This window comes from Falco rusticolus, chromosome 4 (genome assembly GCF_015220075.1).
Source record: "Falco rusticolus isolate bFalRus1 chromosome 4, bFalRus1.pri, whole genome shotgun sequence".
NCBI classification, from domain to species: domain Eukaryota; kingdom Metazoa; phylum Chordata; class Aves; order Falconiformes; family Falconidae; genus Falco; species Falco rusticolus.
The window spans coordinates 71,048,296-71,070,553 of NC_051190.1; the positions used below are offsets into that span (position 1 = coordinate 71,048,296).

At 38.5% G+C, this 22,258-nt stretch overlaps 1 protein-coding gene across 2 annotated transcripts in view; it reads left to right on the top strand.

Annotated features, from left to right (window-relative positions):
- Nucleotides 1-22,258, top strand: part of NEBL (nebulette) — a 269,788-nt gene that overhangs the window by 116,935 nt on the left and 130,595 nt on the right. For both annotated transcript variants that reach the window (XM_037385196.1, XM_037385194.1), the window contains exon 4: nucleotides 6,384-6,491. In XM_037385196.1, coding sequence (XP_037241093.1) covers nucleotides 6,384-6,491 — 108 coding nt within the window. The remainder of the gene's footprint in view (nucleotides 1-6,383; nucleotides 6,492-22,258) is intronic.

Here is a 22,258-nt window from a genome sequence, read left to right on the forward strand (position 1 = left end):
TGTTGATGTAAAGTTTGTTTCACAAATTGAATGGACAACAATTGCTGGTGGAAGTTGGGGTAAAATAGCTTGATCTGCCACTGGCTTGTTCTTTATGTAGCCTCTGTGTGTGCAGACTTCGGATAACGTTACTGCTGTATTTTAAGAGAAAAGGACATGACTGATGTCCAGTTTGCTCAATAGCAAATCAAGGTGCAAGGCACTGAGGACCATACTTAGTGGCATAAAAATAATTTCTTGGGCAGAAGCAACCAAGTAATTTTAGTGGTAGTAACTTCTGATGGAGTGGAGCCTAGGTGACTTGCTTGTATGTAAGCCTGTTGCAACAGTCTCAGATTGCCCTCTTTGCAGTTGTAATTTTACTTGGATCCCAGTTACTGTTCACATGCTGTTGTGACACATCCAAATGAAGGATGCCGTCTTGTTCTCATTCTGAAACTGTTGATCTCTCACGGTCTCCAATTTCCTGTCCCCACACATCCCGGAGTCTGGAACACTTTTGCCCATGCTTTTCCTGTGAGCCACTCTCACCATCCTCAGTATAAAGAGACCACATTATAGTGACATTATCTCCAGAGTTACTATTTATACATTTTAATTTGTACTCATCCAGCATTTTAACTGTTCTGACACGGATTCCAAGATTTTTGTTTGTTAGAAGTAGTTCCCTGGCAAAACTGTGAAGGTCCTCAGGGAATTCCAGTGCAGAGATTTGCAGATGGTTGGAGACTTGCTCAGACGTACTCTACAGGGTAGCACAGACAGACTTGTGCAATGTTTGAATGATGTGTATAGAAAGACAGTATATTTAATGTTGGTGACGGCACTTGAACCTTTATACTCCATATAATTGCAAATGTTTTTGTAGTGTTGGAGTGCTGGCCTTTTCAAATGTAAAACATCTTTCAATGAGAAACTTTCTTCCCTCAGAAAGTTTCAACTATTGTGATGAATGCTTCAGAGCTGTGAGTTGTAAAAATGGCTTTTTTACTATATGAAGAGGAAAAAATTCTAAAATATAACTGTGTGCATTCTAAAGACTGTATGAAAGAATTGCAAAATGCACTCTCAGGGGATTTTCGTTTTGTTTTCCAGTTCATATAAAAATCTTGAGGACAGTTGAGTCTGCCCTGTGGGCCATTCCCAGTTCTTGTGTTGCAGATGGCTGTTTAGATTTACTGTGGACAATAGTTCTAATTGAGTGACAGTGGGAAGACAATGTTTTACTGCCATTGGGAGAAGCAATGCTTGGGCAGATTGGGTACAGACTAACATTGGGTCTTAGGTGGGACTTAAATGTACCTCTGATATGAGCAGGAGATGAATGGGGTTTAGAGCTATGGGTGGTGTTAGACTACGCGGGCAAGACTGAAAACTAGTTTTGTCAGATAGGATAATATTAGGAATCCTTCATTAGAGGGATCAGTCAACTAAAAGGAAGTCTTACTGAGTGTAGTCTGGATTTGTTCTTTACATTTAATTTACCTGTAAACAATTTTTTAGTCATATTAATAAAAATCTAATTTACAAAGTAATTTTTTTCTGTCTTGCCATTATGTTTGTAAGAAGCAAGAAAAATCAAGGCAAACTCAATAGATATAGGTGCTCTATGGAAGAAGCAGATCCAAACAGAGGCATCTTTGCCAAGATGCGCCTCTAGGACCTGTACTGTGGAGAAGATTTTTTGCCAGTCTGTGAAAACCAATGTATTAGCAGATGGTGACCTTTGGGAAGTAGTTGTGTTTGCTGGGCACAGAAGGAGCAGATGGCTCTGGGCAAACTTCAAACACAACATACTGAAACAAAATCATAAATATTCAGGGTGTGGTAAAGACTGTAGGTCTGTGAACATTACTCTCAGGGCAAACATGGTGTGAGGGATCCCATCCTCTCATTCTACCCTGCATACTTCTTCCTTGCTGGACATCAGACATGGTGATGCCATAGTCTGTGGGGCTATGCAGAGTATGGAAAGGGGAGAGTAAGAGCAGAGGATCTTAATGCAGAATAAGAGCATGAGGATCCACCATTTTGAATTTGTGCTTTTCTTTTTTTTGGTTTTGTTTGGGATTTGGACTCCTGTGTTGTTTGTTCAACTGATACGTGCTTCTGTTACTGCAAATGAGTCTGGACTAAGGGTGGGTGGCAAAACCCTCAAGAGAATAATCAGTCTTTTAGGCTCCATTTATATTTTCAGTGTATTTTTCCAAGGAAAAATTAATCTTGTTTTGCTAATAGATGGCTTTGCTGCCAAGTGCCAAGTATACTGGGGAGGGGGGGGGGGGGGGAAGCAGCATTTTTTCCAGCACAAGATTTTATGTGTAGAGTAAGATGGACCCTCTGTCCTTGGTTGTTTCATGCTGACCTCATGAATGGATTTACACAATCCTGTCTTTGGGCCTCTCAAAGATATCTTGCTGATGTCATGAGTCAGAGAAGTTTGATTTGTTAAAGATCTGTGGGATCACTTAATACTTTCACTATGCAGGATTACTTCTCATGAAGTATAGTCACTAAAAACTTTTACATTTATGGTGATTTATTACTGTTATATTTCTAATCTTTATGCCACACGTTGTTTCTCAAAGGATCAATTTTTTAGGGCAGTCACCATGGAGGGTGCTCTGCATTTGTGAGACTGCACTGAATTTTGGAGCCAAGAGAGAAGCATTATCAACCACTGGCTGGGATTTTGGTGATGAGTTGCTAAAAAGCATCTCTGTAGGAAATGACTGCATTTCTGATTCAGTCATTAGGGGTTATAGACATTTCCATTTCAAAACTAGATTTCAAGGGTTCCAGTTAGTGGTTGGTTGACCTTGGCTGGCTGCCAGGTGCCCACCAGGCTGCTCTCTTGCTCCCCCTCTTCAGCAGGACACAGAGAGAGAAAATAGGATAAAAAAACCCTCATGGGTCAATTTTAATGGGAAAAAAGCAAAGGCTGCGCATAGAAACAAAGCAAAAGAGAGAAGATTTATTCTCTACTTCCCATCAGCAGGTGATGTGTAGCCACTTCCTGGGAAGCAGGGCCTCAGTACACACAGTGGTTGCTTCAGATGACAAATGCCTTAATGAAGAATGCCCCCCTCCCCCTTCTGTTTTGTTGCTGAGTATGATTTATGATATGAAGTACCCTTTGACAAATTTGGGTCATCTGTCCTGGCTGTGCCACCTCCCAACCCGTCGCCCGTTCCCCAGGCTGTGGAGACATCCTTGATGCTGTGCAAGCACTGCTGAGCCACAGCCAAAACACAGTGTTGTGTTATCAACACTGTTCTAGCTACAAACACTGAGCGCAGCGCTTTATGGGCTGCTGTGAGGGAAGTTAACTCCATTCCAGCCAGACCTGGTACACAGTTAAGTCATTCGTTACAGTTACGGCTCTTATACAACATAATATTTTGTACTGTAAATCAGTTTAAAGGATTAAATTGCGTTTTAGTCTCTGATTTTGTAATTACTGAAGGTTTTCTGGGTGAAAAAAACTTGAATTTTTAAGTTATCTAAAATTGGAGGTCAGTTCGTGGTTGTTTTCTCCTCTCTTCATTCATATGCCTTCTTGATACTGAATAGGATTTTTTTTTTAAAATCCAAGTTGTGAATGACTGATGACATCTTTATTAATTGGCATTTCTGGAAACTGAGGGGTTTTGTTCTTTTGAACTTACTAAAACTGGTGGTTTAGTGGGCCAGGAGTGAGCTTTGGTCATCATGAAACGTTACATTTCTTTTTCATTTTTATAACTTAAAGCTACGTTTTGAAGTTAGGTAGCAAAATCCAATAATGCACATATTAACTCTGCTAATATTTTAAATTATTTTTTTAATGATTTCAGAGTAGTTGCTCTGAGGGATATAGTCAACCTTCCTCCTGTGCAGTGATTTATTAATAGAGAGTAGGAGCCCTTTTTATCTGACTGAAGGCTTAAAGTAATGTGAAGTTAAAACTATCTAGTTCCTCCCTCTGTTCTTGTTCTGTTCCTTTGTAAGATGAATAAAGGTCATTTGAAGTTAATGCTGGTACATTTGAAACTAATAACAGGAAATGATCTTTTCTAACAATAGGTGATCTCTCTTACAGGCAGGGCTGAGCACATTTCTCATTATAAGATGTGTTCACTTGCTCATATTTTTGGTATACTTTAAGCAGTAAGGCTGAACATTTCCATGTCAGTTGTCTGCCTCAGACGAAATCTGGAATTTTTATGCAAAATACTCAGCTGTTTCCAAGGCTGAGAGTAGGACAAACTTTTATTCCCTCATTTGAAATTTTTCACTATTTGATTTTTTTTTTTAACAGTTCTATTGTCTTAGCATTTGGGGCTGAGGAGTTTAAGCTTGCTGAGATGAAAGAAAGTCTTGTGTTAGGCACGTGCCCTTGACCGTGGAAGTCTGTCCACATTTTGTGAAGATTTGTATGCCTTTGAATGAAGACAGTTCATATATACTCACAAGACCTCTGAGCACCAGACAATCCTGGAATATTATGTCCACCCAGGATGTGGAAGGAAGCCTCTGAGAGTCAGTGGGAGAGCCATTTGATAGAAGTAAAGGGAGATAATAGGCAATGGAAAAAGCGTATTTGAGAAAGGTATTTGAAGTGCTTTGGGTAAAAGGCAAGAAGCCCCAAACCCCATAGCAAGAAGCCGTGGAGAGGTGGAGCAGACTGGTTTAGAAGCTGAGGGAGACAAACTGATACCTCATAATGGCGGTCAAATGGAAAGAAAGGTGCAGGGGGGTTGAACCTGGGGAAGATGAACAGAAAGGCATGGGCCACCAGCCTATGCTTTTCTCAAAAGCCTGAGTAGAAGTGCTGTTTCTGTAGTCTCAGTGTGGCAGGAAAATAATATACTTGTGTGAAAGCTACAGTCACTTGTGTATTAATTTCAGCTAGCTCTAAAGGTGGAACACAGGAAAAATGATAGTTTGTTGCTGTGGTCACTTAATGCAGTGTCTTGAGGCTTTGTATGAGTGGCTTATGTAAACTACATACAATGATAACTATATACAGCAAACCGGCATTTAAAGAAAAAGCAAAGATTAGGGACATACTCATCGAGGATTAGAATGGGCAGGACAAACTGTATTCTATAGCCTTGTGAAACTTTACTTTTGTGATCTTGGGGTATTTTTTCCTGTGAATCACCATCATAACATGAAGAACTTGCTGGTTAAATAAGCCTAAACCAATTTTAAACTAAAAGTTTGCTGCATAAACTGGATGTTTTTGGGTTATCAGTTGGGTAAAGGAGAATACTGCTTTGGGTAGTACTGCTCTCCCATGGGTTGCAACGTCTGGATGTGTGCAGTGACTAAAGCAGGGGATGTATGAAGTAAAAGGAAGTTGTTATGGATAAGGCAGCTGAATACATCTGTGGAGACAGGGGTCCCAACTCTGTCTTTGCTGCGGTTTTGTTTGTTGCTCAACAGTGACTGAAGATTTTATCTTGTTTCTTTACATTGGAATTGAGATCCTCAAGATTGATTTGCAGAAGGGTTTTTGTACAAGTAACTTAAGTCCATAATTTGAACATATTGAAGTGTTAGGAATCTGAGAGTGAACACCCTGAGACCCCTGTATGTTTTCAGAAATTAAGCTTTTGTCATCTCAGTTTGCAGGTTGCCCTAAAAGTGTGGATAATGCCATTTTGACTTTCCAGGGTGCATTATGAAGATTGAGTAATGATTGTGATGAGAGCTATAAAAAAGCTCCTGAGGAAACTAATAACCCTACCTTGACAGTAGGATTTGAATAGTCTGGTCAGAAAAAAGGATACAACCACATACAGAACCATCTCTGCTGTGTATAGAATAAAGCAGGGGGCCTTGTCTAAGGGTAATATATGAGTACTTGATTAAAGACAATATCCTAATGTATATGTGCAAGAGGGACAAATCAAGCTTTTGCAGGCAGCCATTCCCTAACTGAAGAATTTTTGACTTTGCAATATTCTAAATACACTTTTCATGCTGCATTCTTTTAACATGTAATTTATGTTTTAACCATGGAAGAGACTGGTAGACTCATTATGAAGAGAGGCTGAAATGTGAAGCTATGTATTAGAAGACCTCCAGGTTTAGTTATAGCTGGGGTTTTTTGTGTGAAACTAAGTGCTTGCTTGTTGCTGCGTTGGCATCTGTAGTTCTGTGGTTACTGTTCTGAGGATGAAATGACCATGGAGAGTGATCTTTCCACAGTTGCAGTATGTGTGGAGGTGAGCCCAGTTGCTGCCTGTCTCTGTGGGTGAAGGCAGGCTTCTCCTTTAAGGGCTGAAAGCCTTTCACAAGTGCTTTATTTACAGTCAAAAAGAATTGCTGCATTGCTAGGGGCACATTGTGGAAAATAAAAACAACTCTGTTCTTCTGTGTTTTCTGTTCTGTAGGTAAAATACAAAAGAGACTTTGAAGAAAGCAAAGGAAGAGGGTTCAGTATTGTGACCGATACGCCCGAGTTACAAAGACTGAAAAGGACTCAGGAACAAATCAGTAATGTATGTGACTGCCGCCTAAAGTGATTGTAGATGGAGAAATAGTGTGTCTAAGAAAAGGCGTGTTTGTTGGTGTTTCTGATGAAGTCTGTGAGAGTGAAGAATCTGATTTTGCTGACCGATTTGTGTATGTCAGATTTTGAAGTGTGTGTCACTCTGTACCATGGACTTGTACAGCACATTGGCAATGTGTGTTCACCTCTCCAGCTTTCAGCAAGTATGCTCAAAGTATTTTCTGTACTAAAATGATTTGACACTTTTTGCTTTTTTAATAGATTTGCCAGCAAGTAAGTTTTGTTTATATGTAAACTATACAAATGATATGAACTATAATGTTTTATCTTTTTTTTTTTACCAGGGGTTTTCAAAATTAGCCAAACTGGCAAGATGGAGTTTTCTAGACGCAGATAGAATTTTGATCCTGAGTTTTAAAAGAAAATACATACAAGACAATGTTCTGCAAGATGAAAAAGGAATGGCAAATAGCAAAACTTAACCATATGTTTCATTAGCTTAGAGCTTGAATGCAAAATGCTTTCAGGAGTGGGATTTTTTTAAAACAGGACTTCTCCTGACATGTTTTCACTAGGAAAGATATTTATTTATATTGTATTCCCTTGTAGCATGTTTAACTCACTACGTGGTGGAATATTGGGTGATATGTAGTGCAAGTTGTGATATATTATGAAATAAGTAAGAACTGGTGTGAGCTAGAAATTATACAGCATCAATACCATTAGCTTGTCCTGGCTTCTCTCCTGATCATTCTGCTGTGGGAACTTGTCTCCATAGATGATTTTGTGAAAAGTTTTTGAATCATTCCTTGTAGTAATGAAATAACTGCATGGTATCAGAAGCACCCAGTGTAAGTACAATCACCTACTTGAAAGAAAAAACTTTTTTCAGGTTGGGATGTTACTGTAAAAAATGCATCACTGAAAATTACTACTTTATCACAGCAATGGAGATGTACCATTCTTGCTGAAGCATTCACTAGTTAAGGTTTTGATGTCTGGAGCTGGTCTTTGAGATGAAAAATTAGGACTCATTTCCTGGAGCCTTGGCCAATGGGGAGGACAGTTAATTTCAGAGCTGTGTAAATGCTCTTGTGCTTATGTAAGGGTGAAGGCTCTTATCCTAAGTTAATGGTGGGGCTAACTGAAATTTCTGGTTTGTGAGGGAGAAAGATCTGTTCTTCAGAGTGGCAAAAAGCATGGCCATTAAGACTTCCATTTGGGATCTGGGGAACTTCAGTGAGTCCCTGGTTTTAATCAGCTGTATTTTTTATTCAGACCAGGAACTTAAATTAGGTCCTCTTATGACCTACATAGCTTCCTCAAGCAAGAGTGATTCTTTTGTGTGGGGTAGTTCTGGAATGCATCAAGGAGATGAAACGAGCAATGCTCTGATGAATACTTAATCCCTTGTATGGGTCTGCTCTGTTAGGAGAGGTTGAGAGGAGTACCCTACAGCAGGCCTGTGGGTACTCAGTTTTGGATATTGGCATGTCAAGAAATTTAATTAGATCTCCCAAGCCCAGTACCCTCAACACCAGAATATGGAATAGTATGACACAGGTCATGTGCACACTCTTTCTCTCTCTCTTGTTCAAAGCATATTGGGTTTTCTGTTGTGGGAAAGGGGGAAAATAAAAACAAACAAGTAGTTTTGTGAAATGGGAAAGAGTTTTCTTCCTGTCACTATTTTTGAGTGGCACAAGGGGGTTTCTCTTCTAGCAGATAATCCTGTTGCACAATTTATGATACTTCCTGGCTTCTGAACCAAAGGTATCTACCTGCCTTTTCAGACCCAGAAATATCTTTTTAAATGTGAAAAGTTGTTTTTGAGTTTTTTTCTTGGTGGTTGGATGTGCCACTCTTGTCTCTTCATTCCTAACCACCCAGTCTTAACAATACAGATTTGTTCCATCCATTCTTAACAATACAAAATTGTTCCACTCAGCCTTAACAATGCAGAGTTGTTTCCTTTTCTTGATTTATGTAGCTGACAGACATTCCAAGTCATGGACTCTATTAAAAATAATTAATCTTGAAGGGTAAAATGGAATTTTAAAATCTGCATGATAAAAGAAGTTGCATTTCATTAATGCTTACACTAAAATAATAATTTGATTTATAGTATTATATTCTAGAAAGGTAATTTTGCATAGGCCACAACTTGAATCTAATTAGAAAACTCCTGTATTATAGAAATGCATTCCACACAGAGTAGTTTCTGTATTTATCAGATAAACAGTATACATCATGGACTAAGGATCTTATTAAGATTTCAAGACGCTGAAAGGTAAGCACTTTCATAATTCTACAGTAATTTTACTTTTCATATATAGCAAAATGGAAGAATACTAATATATATATATATTTAATTTTCAGTTTTATTTTGATTTCACCTTGCAGTATTAGAAACTTCTCAAAGATCCTATTTGAAACAAAGTTGTCACAACTTCATTGAGGGGGTAAGTGAGCACAGTTAAGTGTGTAGCTATTTGTGATGAAGATAAATGACAAAATAAAACTAATGATGATTATTTAGCAGAAATCTTTGTAAAATATTTTCTTTTTGTCCTGATACTAAGTTTTGCAGCACACATGGACGTTAGCACAGTGCTCTGACTTTTTAAAGAATCTCTTAGGCGCTCAATATAAGCCTTGAGAGGAAAAGAGGTACTGGGGGAAGTGAAAGTGGGTTGATGGGAGGAGGTTGGATTTTGATTGCTATTTTTGCACCAGCAATCCTACCTCTGAAGACTTAGACCAAACTTGTGGAATTTATTTTGTGGCTCAATGGATGTATCAGGACCAGAATGAATTTTCTTAGAAAAGAATGAAATTTACCCTAGTGTCTCATATTTTTTAGCATTAAAAGCCTGATTGCATGTTGCAGTATGTGCAACATGCAAGTTAGAAAGAATCACAAAGCCTCTCCAGGACATTCAGGTTCAACTGCTCAAAACTACAACTGTTAGAGCTTCTTAGCATTGAGTTAGCTTGAAAGGTGTAAACCACGCATACTAGCATGCTAATCTAGATGGATGTAGGGAAGGCTGCATAATCTAAGCAGCTTTTTTTACTGATTTGCAGGACTTTTGGCACCCTTTGCATGGCTAAGCAGACATTAAAAAAATTAAATAAATGTTATGAATTAATATGTGTGAAAATGTTTATAAGTATTATAAAAAGTATATATGTTTATAAGTATTAGTATTTTTTGAATCATTTGAAATACAAAATTTCCATCACTTCTGCTGCAGATATCACTGTATCTTGGTATTGAGTATGTACTTAATATAAAAAAAATTACACTGTTCACACAGAGGAATGTGTTAATGTTGCTAAAGGACCTTGCATTGTTTTTTGTCCATCTTGAACTTTGAGAGGATTTTGAATAGGAATGGAAGTATTCTCACAATTAAAAAAAAAATCAATGTATTTTTATAGGTGATTTTTCCAATAAGCTAATGATAAACTAATTTTACAAGGAAAAAGTTAAGGTGGCAAAAGGAACAGAATAATTAAGGAAGACGGCAAAAGCCTTTTTTATTGATCTATCATGACACATGGCTAAATGAAGAAGCGGGAACTCAATCTAATAATACTTCCTTTGGGGAAGTGGAACACTTTAAGCAGTTTGCAGCAATGAGGTGCAGCTTACTGCTGCTGCACTTTTATGTCTAGATAGATGGCTTGAAGCATGTTTCATCCTATGTGAAATAAGTTGGTCTTTCTTAAATGTGTTCCTGGTGAATGTCTGCGGAGTATAAAGCAAAACAGGTCTCTATACAAATTGATGGAGTGAGATGCTTTCATTAAGATAAAAGCCAGTGCTTGGATGGTTGAGGTTGCTGGCTTGGTTGTATGGCTGGAGGAGTGCATGGAAGCTTTCACAGTGGTTACCCTCATTACATTGAGAGCCCATGTAAGCTTTTCTCACTTCCATATTCATGAATTTAAGTCATGTGGGAGCAAGCAGCAGCACACATCTCTGCCCTTCTTCCCTTTGAGAGCGAGCAAAATGAAGTCATGCAGTTCATTTGTATATATGTGACTCCTTTTCCAGGAGGTTTGGGTTGTATATGAAATGAAAACTGTACTTCAAGGTAAAAAAAAGGAAAATAAGGAAACAGATTGAATCTGGTATACAAAGCACATTTCCAGTGTATCCTATTTTGGTGAAGAAGTTAAGAAGGACAGTAGAGTTAGTAAAGAGAAGATTGGTGAATCACCCCTGGGGAATGGGGGGGCAACGTCTCCCCCATATATCAAGAGTTCAACTCCTCACTGAAGTTAGTGAAGCCTGTATTAGATGCAGAGAGAGAGCATGAAAATCTTGTAACATTCTGAAAAGCAGTGTAGCAGTGTATATGGATTTGAAGGAGAAAGGCTATGTCTTCATTGTCTTTAATGAAATATGGTGCTTTTTTTTTTTTTTTTTTTTAAGTATCAAGGGTCACATTCCACTTCCAGTTAAATTTATACAGTTTCAGCGGAAGCAGCCAAGGACAGGATTTCCCCCATGATGTGAATCAACTAAACACCTGTTTTCTGGAGAGAGAGGCAAATGATAAGGAATTACGTATTAACTCAGATGTGATATATCTTCATATAGCAACTAAAAGAAGAAACAAATGGCATTGCTACTGTACTTGTGCACTTCTGCACTTCTGAAATTAGAAACTGTCCCTAAGCAGCATTAAACCATGGCTCTGTACTTGGAAGCTATTGGCACAGTTATCTACCTGTTTACTTGCTCAAACATAAAATGGTCTCTTAAATTGCCAAAACAGATTGTAGATAAAATTGGCAGGAGAAGAAGATATTAACAAGAAGGCCTGGAGCTCCATTTGTAGGATTCACAGCGTAAAGCCTGGAGATACTCATCTCTAAGGGATTTTTTCCCTCTGTTCAATTCAAGTGAAGGAGAAGAATAACATGAAAGGGAACAAGAAAAATTGACAGCAACATCAGTGTTTACATTTCATAAAACCAACCATGGCACATCAATGAAGAGACTAGGTAAGCATGTTAAATTGTATACAAAAAGAGCTTATATTGTTCTAGACAATGCTGGGATTTTCACTGCTTCTGAAGTGATTCACATGTTATCTGACTCTGTATTTGTAAGCGTGATTTTTTTGGTCATTTTTTCATTTGGAAAATATGCATTTAATCATATATGACAACTGTGTCTACTAACATAGACAGAATAGCACTTGCCGACTAGTGTATGAAGTGCTGTGTGCCCGTAGCAGGCATGGGAGGCTCGGTGCACCAATAGTACCAACTGCCTTCTGCTCCCGTTGGTTCTTTCAGCAGTTTTAACATGAACTGCAACTCCAAGAGCTGTTCATTATTTGGTGTGCTGTAGGCTTAATTCCACACATCTGCATTTCAAATAAGCTGCATATAAATCGGGTGACTAAGCACCTACCAGTTGAGTTCAACAGCATTTTTTTTCTGGCTGGAAATGAGAAGGTTGAATATGTTATTCCTGTTGATAATACAACTGTACCTCTGCAAGAAGGTGGAGTTCCTACTGTGGTCCTGTGCAGTGAACATATGTGCATAGAGTCATGTCCAACCTTGTCCCTTTTCTGGATTGATCTCAAATCTTACTTGGTATAGACATGTACAAATGGAAATTCTGAGACACCCCAGGTCCTTTGAATTTCTAATATTTCTTCGTTGAAGTTTCTTGACTTCATATTTTGAGGAAGCAGAAATAGTTTTGCCTTTAAATGTAGAGTTCTAATAAATGCTTTAGAAATTACTTGGCAAAAGAATCACATTCATTTTCAATGAATATGAATATGAATATTTTTTTGCAGATTTTTATATAGCTTTCATATACTGTACAGCTTTCAGAAATTTGTAAAGTGACTGAACACATCTTAAGAAATGATAAGTCTAAGGGAATGTAAGTAATATTGTAGATAGAGCTTGTGCTAAATGAGCAACTGGAAACCTTTGAGACTGCATTTCAAACCTCAGTGTGTATTCTACTTAAAAAAGAAAAATTGTTCTTTAATGATCATTATTGAAGTATTATGCAAAGTTAGAAAAAGACAGTGTTAAATTAGCCCCTAGGTATATGAATTCTTCAGTAAAAAGTCTTAAATTATTTAATGGCGTGCTGCTTTGTCCACTTCTTCCTGCTTTGATCCCTGTGTAGAGCAATAGTCATCAGGCGTTCAGTTTTGTATATTTTCTTCAATTTACTATTTATTTACTGTACAGTATGATATTCCACACAGCAAAAAATGTAAAAACAACCTGTAACTTCTTTATGGAGTTTTCCCCAAAGCTTCTTTCTCACTTCTTTAACTGTATTGAATGATACTGTTTTCAGAGTTGTCTAAGAAATGGGGAGGTGTTGGAGTCCCCTTTTATGTGGTCCTTATTTACATGAAGAACTAGAGCACAGAGATTAAAGTATTCATGCTAATCCAGTAAGTGGCACCTAGAGTAAACCATTATCTTCTATGTCAGCCTTCCGTTGAAGGTAGAGGGAGGGACAACCTTTGTGGAAGAATTTTACAGCTCTTGTTTGGGGAGGAAAAGATCACTGAGAATCCAGAGCAGTGTGTTTGTGATTCGTCAAGGGGGGTGCTGACTTCTTTTTCTATCCCCATAACTTTTTTCAGATTCTCTTTGTTGATCTTCCTATCTTAATTCATGTGATATACATGACAATAGCTCCCAACATGGGGGAAGAAACTGTGTTTTAGACCCCATAACACCAAGCTGAAGGATACTTTTTGGAATGTCAGATACTCATTACAATTACTATGTATGAATCTGTCAGTACAAGTGGAACTGAAAAATTTAGTTGACTTTACTGGAAAAGTTCTACTGAGCAGATGGACTTTCAGTTTGCAGCAATGTATAACTCAGTCACATTAGGTCATATTCCATGGGAGCAGTAAAACAGGTATCTCTAACATGGTGACATTCTTCACCTGCTGAAGATCAGCTTTGTGGTCCAGAGCAGGAAGACATTGCAGTCTGTCAGTGACATTGTTTTAAGACTACTTCTTTTGTAACATGGATGCATAACTCTTCACAAGAAAGAACAGACACACTTTACCATCAAGAAGCTGGAAAACAAACCCCTGCCCAAGAGAGGCAACTGCATTTAGAAAAACTGTTAGCATTAAAAATAGGGATTTATAAGGGGTGTTAGTGAGTTGTTTGAGCTATTATATCCCAAGCTGCCCATAATATCATTAGATGTGTAAGTTCAGCTATGCATTTGGGTAAGTCTATTGAAACACTAACCCCAAATCTATATTGAAGTTCTGGTAAACTACTAATGTGTAAGAGCAATATCACATCAGCAGGCTGTATAAAATGGTAGTTGCTTGTCTGTCAGACACAGATCTGTTTGGACTTGAATGGAACATGACCGTGGGACAATTTCTGCTTGGGAAGGCTCACTTTCAGCATGCCCACAGTGAAGATGGCTAGGTGACCTCAAAAGAACCCTCACAAATGTGAAACTGAAACTGTCCTCAGAGATGTAGAAGGAAATATTTTAGGTTAAGTGGATCTCTGGTAGTCAAAGCAAGGAGATGTGACGCCTACATAGCTGCCTCTTAAATAGTTATTCCATCTGGCTTTATTCTACAGGCTTGGTTAAAAAACCCCTTTTCTCTCCTTTTTTAGCAAATATGATATATATTATTATGTTTTATTATGTTTTCTCTAGGATTTCATAAGTCTTTTTTATAAGTTTATAAAAGAAATTGCTGTAACTATTGCTTATTTCTTCTAGTTCACTGCGTTTATATGTAATTTGTTGATTAAAAAAGTTACAGAGCCTTTATAATGTTAAAATACATCTCAAAGTTTCAAAAAGTTTTCAGTGAAATTCCACAGGGAATAGTATAGTCTTTCTGATTCTAATTTAAAGACATAAATTTGACAGGATAACTGTAACCTTGCTCACTATATTGACAAAATAAAATGAGTTGTGTGGTAGAAGTAAAACAAGCCGTCCAGAAAAATCCCCAAAGGCATGGATTTACTGCATTGTGTAAGTGGGTCAACTCATGCATGAGAAATGAATGCTAATTGTAAACCGGCTGCAAAGCTGCAGATTTTAAGTAGAATTGAATCAAATGATAACCTAAATATTTTGATAGAGATGTCCTATCATGGTTCTGTTCAGAAAACAGCAAGAAAGCTGAGCATTAAAGAGAAATAATTAAAACATGTATTTGTGACACATACATTAGAACAGTGTCATTGAACTCCAAACTCAAAGGCATTGTATTCATTTATGTCACTGGCACCGGTAAACTTTAAGTTGAACCTGTATTTAGTTAAATTCAGTTAAATTTGGGTTGATTGGTTGCTTTACATGAGATACACTAATTTAGTAAAGAACGCTCTATTTCTTGATGATCAAAAATGTTCAATTCAGTGTAGAAAAATACCTCTTGGGCTTTTTCTGGTTAAAATAATAACAATATAGAAATGTCTAATTAGGGGATCGGAAAGAAAAAGATAGAGATTTCTGTTTTGTTTCATCTATTTGTGATACAGCATTCATATTGCAAGGCAAGGCTTATATGAAGGGCATCAATAATTTAAGGAACTACTACATAATCCTCAAATACGTAATGTAACATTTCATGGACTTCATTGTTAATCCACAGCAATTATCATATCTTGTCAACAGATGCATGTGTTAGAGAAGTAAACCTCCAGGTCAATATTTACTTATTAAAACTCTTTAACGTCATAGTTGGAGGCTAAAACAGCTGTGTAAATGGGAGCAGTAAATTGACAGTTATGCTATTTCTGCATTTTGCTGCAGTATTGACTCTGTTGCACACACCTCTTCATGCTGTAGTTTATGGAATGAAAAATTCCAAGCTGTTAATGATGACAACCATAAAAAGTGTTTTGTGGCAACTGCTGTAAGCATTTACCTGACATCTGACTAAAGGACTTAAGTCTCTGTTTAAACACTACTGACTTCAAGACTTAATCAGCTTGGAAAGTTTCTGATATTTAAATGTATGGCTTTTTCTGTTGTGGTATTAAGCAACTAAATCATGACAAAACCCCAACAACTTATTTTTCCTGTGTCACCTGGATGTATTTAAGTAATATCAAAATCACTCATTATTTTTAACGAGTACATATTTTTGAAGTCAGTGGTTTTTACATGTAGTAAAGAGGAAATGAAAATAGAAACTCTTCATAGTAGCTCAACTTGGGAGCTAATTAAAATGAAACTTTTAGAATGAGAAAAAATTAATTAGCCAAAAATTTGAGAAACGGTTAGGTCCTCCAGAGATCCTTCAGTAGGAAAATGCTTGCAAGGGAAAGATAATTTCGAATTTCCTTGTTTTCCTATGTTATCCATTACCTGCTTATAATTTCAGCTCTTAATTCTGTCTTATCTGATGCTTTTGTACTGTGCATCAGTTGCTAGGGCAGCATCTTAGGCAGTAAACCTCCTGCTGAAGAACAAGATGCTCTGCTTCTTCTAAAGCTAATACCATCTTTAATCTTGGTCCCTGGAGATTTGAATGTCTCACCCCTATGATGTTCACAGATTTCATTGACCTTGACAGCAGGGGTAGCTGGTCCTCTGTGGCACTCAGTTGTTGGGTTTTTTTTTTGCATGTTAAAACATATGTCTGTGATTTCCTTAGCCTGTCGGTAGATACATTAGTTGTCACAAAGCCAGCACTGTAGTCAGTGTAATGATTAAACTTCTTAACCATCCTAACACAAGAGGGGAAGTAGCCAGAGTTTGCATGTGACGTTTCTGCTTGTGTCTACAAAGATCTTGGAGGGTAAGAGTTTACTTTTCCAAAAAGCAGATTAAACTAACACAAGTATTGGTTTCTAATCCTTTCTGCTCTTGATATTATAATTACTTAGTTACAGAAATGCTTGCCTAATTCTTTGAAAGGTTCTTTCTGTGGCTCACACCAACATAGTCTTACTTGTAGCAACTATAGTGTTTTAATGGAAGACTGAAGTTGTTTTTTTTTTTTTTTTCAGATCTGCCTTGAGTTAATTTCTTTCTCTCCTGCCTTTTCACAGTTGATAATTAGTGACCCTGTTCAACCCCCCGAAAGACGAGGTATAAAGCAGCATATGCTGAATGTTTCACTAAGCAAGCCACAGGCACCAAACAGAGTGAGTCTGAACCTCAGTTCCCGTAGTGACTAAATACTGAACTTTGAGAAAGTCTAGTCTGAGGAAAATGTCATTTGAGAGGTGGTGCTTTTGAACATCAAGGCTGGTTGTTTTCAGCCTTTCTGAGCTTCACTCCTGCTGTGCCCCTGCTTTATATCAGCTTTCTCCTTTCTTCTCTAGGGAATGATGGTGTAAAGTGAACCCCTACCCAGTTTGGCCAGTCCAGCCCTTTTCCAGTCTTAAGAGGAATACTGAAATATGTTCCAGAGAGTGTGACTTATGTTGCTGGGGTTAACTGATTTTTATAGGGTTTGGCATAACAGCATAGCCATTCCCAGTTTCCAGAATAGCGAGCGGGTAAGCAGCTGAGGAGGATGGGTGGTGTGGATTTTGGCACAGCAGAGGTGGTCTTTGGGGGAGAAGGGAGGATTGGCTTACAGGGAGGCTGTGGCAAGACCCAGAGTCTGCATCAGGGCAAGGGCTCTGGGTGTCTGCAGGCTGTGTCTCAGTGTACCAATACTGATCAGGGATCCTAGTCCCTCCCCAGCTAGTGGGACAAAGGCACTTTGCCACCTTTTATCTTGAATGATATTGGCTACCATTTTGTTGCAGAGCTGGAGTCACACAGTAGTGCTGCTCCCTCTGGCACCAGTGATGGGAAATGAAGGATTCAGAGGACCTGGGAGGTGCCTTCATTTCGCTTCTCATATTTTCTTGCCTGCTCTGCTGGGCCACCTGCTCTGGTGTAGGCTGGGCTGCCCTTGGCTGCAGTGTTGTGAGCACAAGGGAAATGTCAAAAGATTTTCTTTGTCTGTGCCAGGAGAATTGTAGATATGACCAGGGCAAGGGCAGCAGGCATGGATGAGGTTATTTGCTTGGCACTGCCTTTTGTTTAGCACTCTTTCTGTGCAGTGCATGTTTCTGGCTCAGATAGTAGCAGGCATGCTGTCTTGAATTGAGAAGTTCAGTTAGCAGTCAGGTTCCTTTTCAACAGAAACGAGCTGGATGAAAGGCTCAAAAAAGCTTGTTGGTGATAGAAAATTAAGCAGAATTATCAATGCAGGTGATGACAAAAAATTATAGAAGGCACTGACAGTAGATTGGTGATTAAATGACCAGCCTATGTATAAAATGGGTAGAAAAGATACTGAGAAGACACAAATGAGGATTGAGCTTTCAAAATAAAAAAAAAAAGATCAAGTCGAGTAAGTCTATAAAGTCCTAGGTAGCATGTGGTTATGTACTGTTTCTTATAAGGCTGCAACTAGGACCAGGAAGCGTAGCTGTCAGGCATCATACCTAAAAGAAAAACCAATATGTGGCATATAATCAAACCGTGAAACTCATTAATATAGGAGACGTAGAAGTATAAAATACATTAAAAGAAGGATTAGGCAAGTTTGTGAAAGTTAAAACCATCAGGGAATACTAACTGTTGTGACCCAAATCCAGTGACAGGGTCAGGCAGGCTCTCATACACTGATAGCAGGCAACTGGAAAGATCATAGCAAGGGAAGGACTGTGGTTCGTAGGTACCTTCCCTAAGCATGCATTATTGAGCAGTGACAGAGCCGTGGTGATGTATCAGTGAGACTAATGAGTCCAGCAGTGAGCTTAGTACCTTGTGCCATTTCTAGCTACAGCTGTGGCTCAGCCCTACCAAGCAGTGACCAACCCATTGCTTCCTTGGATATACATAGCTGGGTTGAATTTACAGAGTCAGAGTCAAAAAGGTTTAATTATGCATCAGACCCTAGACCCTCTCTGATACCAACAGGCTTCATTCATGACATCTGGTTGTCTTCCTGACCTTTCTGTGACAACCCAAAAAGCCTTTCTGAGCCTTGAATGACAGATTTTTGAAGAGGTGGCTGAGGTGCAAAGGTAACTGTGATATGACACGTATTTCTTACATACCTGCAAGTGTTCTTGCATGGCCATGGCAATTGACAGGCCAGGTATTAGTCAAGAGTAACATGATTTTGGCCCCACTAGCATTTTAGTGGTTTTTAAGTGAATCTCCTGATCATCCTACCACACTTTCCTTGGCATTGCAGGGCTGTCTTGGAGCATACAAAGTGGATTAATTCCAGATGAAACTAAACTGAATGATGTATTCCAGCCACCAAAGTGTATCTAGTCCGTTGGACCAGAGTAGAGCTAGACCATAGCTACTCCTCCCTGCTGTAAAAAATGGAGTATGTCCTCGGAGCAGTTTCATTCCAGAGATCTCCTATTGTGCTGTAGTACTTGCTAACAGAAACATTTCGTATGTTATCCTGCTTAGGAACCAGTCATTGCTTCGAAGTTGTGTTCCTGTGAGACGGGAGAGTGATACTAACTACAACTACAGGTTTTAGAATTCAGAAAGTGGAAGGGTGGAAATAGTGGGTGCTGAAAATCAGATTGTTGCATGACCTCTGTTTGCCCTGTCAGAGGGTCACTGAGACTTGTCTGGTGTGTGCACTAAACTTGTAATTTATGTTTCTGGAGGATGTCAGGAGGAAGATTCATGTCTGGATGTGCAGGTGCTCCATTAGGACTTAGAAAGACATGGATTGATTAGGTGGTTATTGCCACATGCAAAATTAGCCTGGTCAGAGACCCCTGACGGGGAAGTTTGGTGCATAACCAGTGAGCCAGGCTGCAACTGATAGAGCCTGGAAATGTTAATGGTAGATTATTAAGATAACTTCAGGAGCTATCACATCTAATATGCTGGGTCTGAACTTTCGAGGATGACATACTGCATGTCAGATGTGGGAACTGACTTTTGCCATGATTTTTGAGTGTGGATCAGCAGAAGGTAGCACACAGTCTGTGTGTGTGTGCGCACGCATGTGTGTGTGTGTGTGTGTGTGATATAGGAGGGAAGGCAGGTAGCCAGAAATGCAGCTGTGCTGGTGGTTGTTGCTTTGGGAGCAGTGTGTAAATATATGCCAGATGTATAAACGAGACTTGCGAATTGAGTATATCCCACAGGTATAAATGAGACTTAGGAGTTAGCTGGTAGGCTTGTGTCTGTAGGAAAAGATATTCCTGTGGCCCAGAACAGCTTGAGGAACTTGGGCAACTCAAGGAAATCTGCTCCATGTCAGCAATTTGTTTATATTTTGCAACATGACCTCTTCTGACACCAACTCCAAATAAAATGAGAGGGTTGAGAACGAAGGCACACAGTCCTTCTCTGTTAAACTGCTAAAGCTGACTGATAAAACATATCCAGTGGATCTGGCATTCATTCACTTGTGTATCCTGGTCCATGTTTGGTTTCTGTTCTGAGATGTGTACTGCACAGAAACACGGCCTTTTGCTCAGTCCTATTTCTTACCGGTTATCAAGGACTGGCTGGACACAAGAGAGGGGTTTCAGGAAGCGTTTACTGTTGAACGAGCACTTTGTTGCACTCCAGTTAGGAGCATTGCATTGTAAGGGCCACAGAGTCAGGTCCTCAGCTGTCATCAGCACTTCCTGACGGAAATCTTGTCATACATATTTTGAGCCTGAGCTTGAAAACCTTGAGATTTTTGGCCTTCGTTGTCTAACCAGGTGTTACCTTAAGTGTTTTTTGTTTGTCAGACAATTTCTGTTAGACACAGTTGGATGCATGGATCAACCATTGCTAGTGTGTACGAAGATGGGGCAATACAGTTATTACACCTGGATTTGGGAGGTCTGCTCTTCATTTCTAACCTTGCTGATGGCATTCTTTGTTGCCTCTGGCAAACTACATCACTTCTGTTTCCCTTTCTACAAAATAGGGGTAATGATGCCTTTGGAAAACTGTTTAAAGTTATAATGAAAATGGTGTGGCTGAATCATATGAATACATATGAATGCATATGAGTGATATGCAGCTGAATAGTATGGCTACTGGTTGTTGTTACTTCTGTGTGCAAATTTTGTTAGTGGGAACACAGGAAACAGTACAAGAGAGGGTGTCTTGGGTCATCAGCTCTAGTCCTCTCTCTTGCAGACAAGCGTATCATACAAACTTCTCAAAAACCATGTTGAACTCCATTTTGGTCTAATCAGGACTTTAACCCATTCTTTTTGAAGATTGTTCTGTAACGTCCCCTCCTGGAGGTTAAAAGCCTCATCCAATTTCCACAGTAAATTTCCCTTCAAGGCAGGGTTATGTCTATTTATGTGTGAGCACTGTCGTTTTGTTTGTGTGCCACTTCTGCCTCTGCCGACATGTTTAGAGAGAGATGTCATTCTCAGACTCGTTACATGATGCTGAACAAGTAAGTAGTTTCCATGTACCTGTGCAAAAGTGTCACTATTCCACAAAGACTTGCCTCTGCCTGTTCTGATGGGCGCTCACTTTTTTTAGCACAGAGGTTGACAGTGTTTTTCACACTGTTGTAAGTGAGATTTTAAAAACACCTTGCCTGATTAATTTCAGGATTATATTTGCTTTCCTTCAGGGCTATTCTGGTGGCTTGCAGTCACTGTGTGATTGATTCAGATATACAAGTCCACCTCCTTCCAACTATCAAACTTACAGTCTACAGCAGAAATTCTCTGAAGAGCCTATTTTTGCATTAAATAATATTAAATTCCATCCTGTTACTCCAGACCTCAAACCCAATCAGTTTTTCGTAGAGAATCTTCTTTACAGCCATACTTTGTTAATAGAATTATTTAATAAAATTAATCTCAGTCAGGCCCTTAAGGTAGTTTGTCTTGGGAATCTTTCAGCATTATTCTTCCATCAGCACAGCTTGTGGAATTATTTGTGCAATCAGCTGATCTCCTACCTGTTTCTGAATTTGCAATTCTTAGATCAGTCTCCATATTTTGTAAATACATAAACTTTATTCTTTTGTACTTCTTCTCTGTGCTTGCCATGCTTGATTTGATAGATTTTAAATAGTATTTATTACAAGATTTGTGATTTCAGAATGTCAGGGATTTATTCCTATTATTTGGGCACATAAAAATCTGCATTTTAATTAATTTTCCCATTTGGTGATTTCATTTGCAATTTCATTTCTTGCTTTCATATACTTATAAAATCTGTTTTGTAACACTAACCTTGTCCCTTCACTTTCTAGTCTCCAAGATGCATTTTTAAACTTTTTTTTTCTTCTAGTCTCATTTATTATTCCTAATATTGTTTTTGAAATAAATATTTATGATGTTAGATACAGAGGCTTTCTTTTGAGATTTTTACTTTACTTTGGATGGAGGTTCTATAAAAAAATACTCTTAATGTCTGAAAAGAAATTCTGAAGCTCTTCTATTTATTTTTTTTTTATTTTACTGTCCAATTTGCGTAATTACTCATGATATTCCTTTGGAAATGGAAGCAAATGCAATCGTAATACGCTTTTGGTTTTCCTTGCAATTGATTTAATCTAAACTCACTGGTAATTACTCAGTACTTTCTTGTAACTTCAGTTACTTTCTTGACCAGCTCTTCTTTCTCAAAATTGTCCTAAACTAAGCCAAGAGAGTATTTTCTTTTTGCAGTGTGAAAAAGAGAGTTACATCTAAGATCTGTCACTTTTACTGTCTTTACTGGTACTAGCATTTTAGCAAAATAGGCTGTATTTTGATAATTAAAGTTCCCTTTTAGGATTCCAT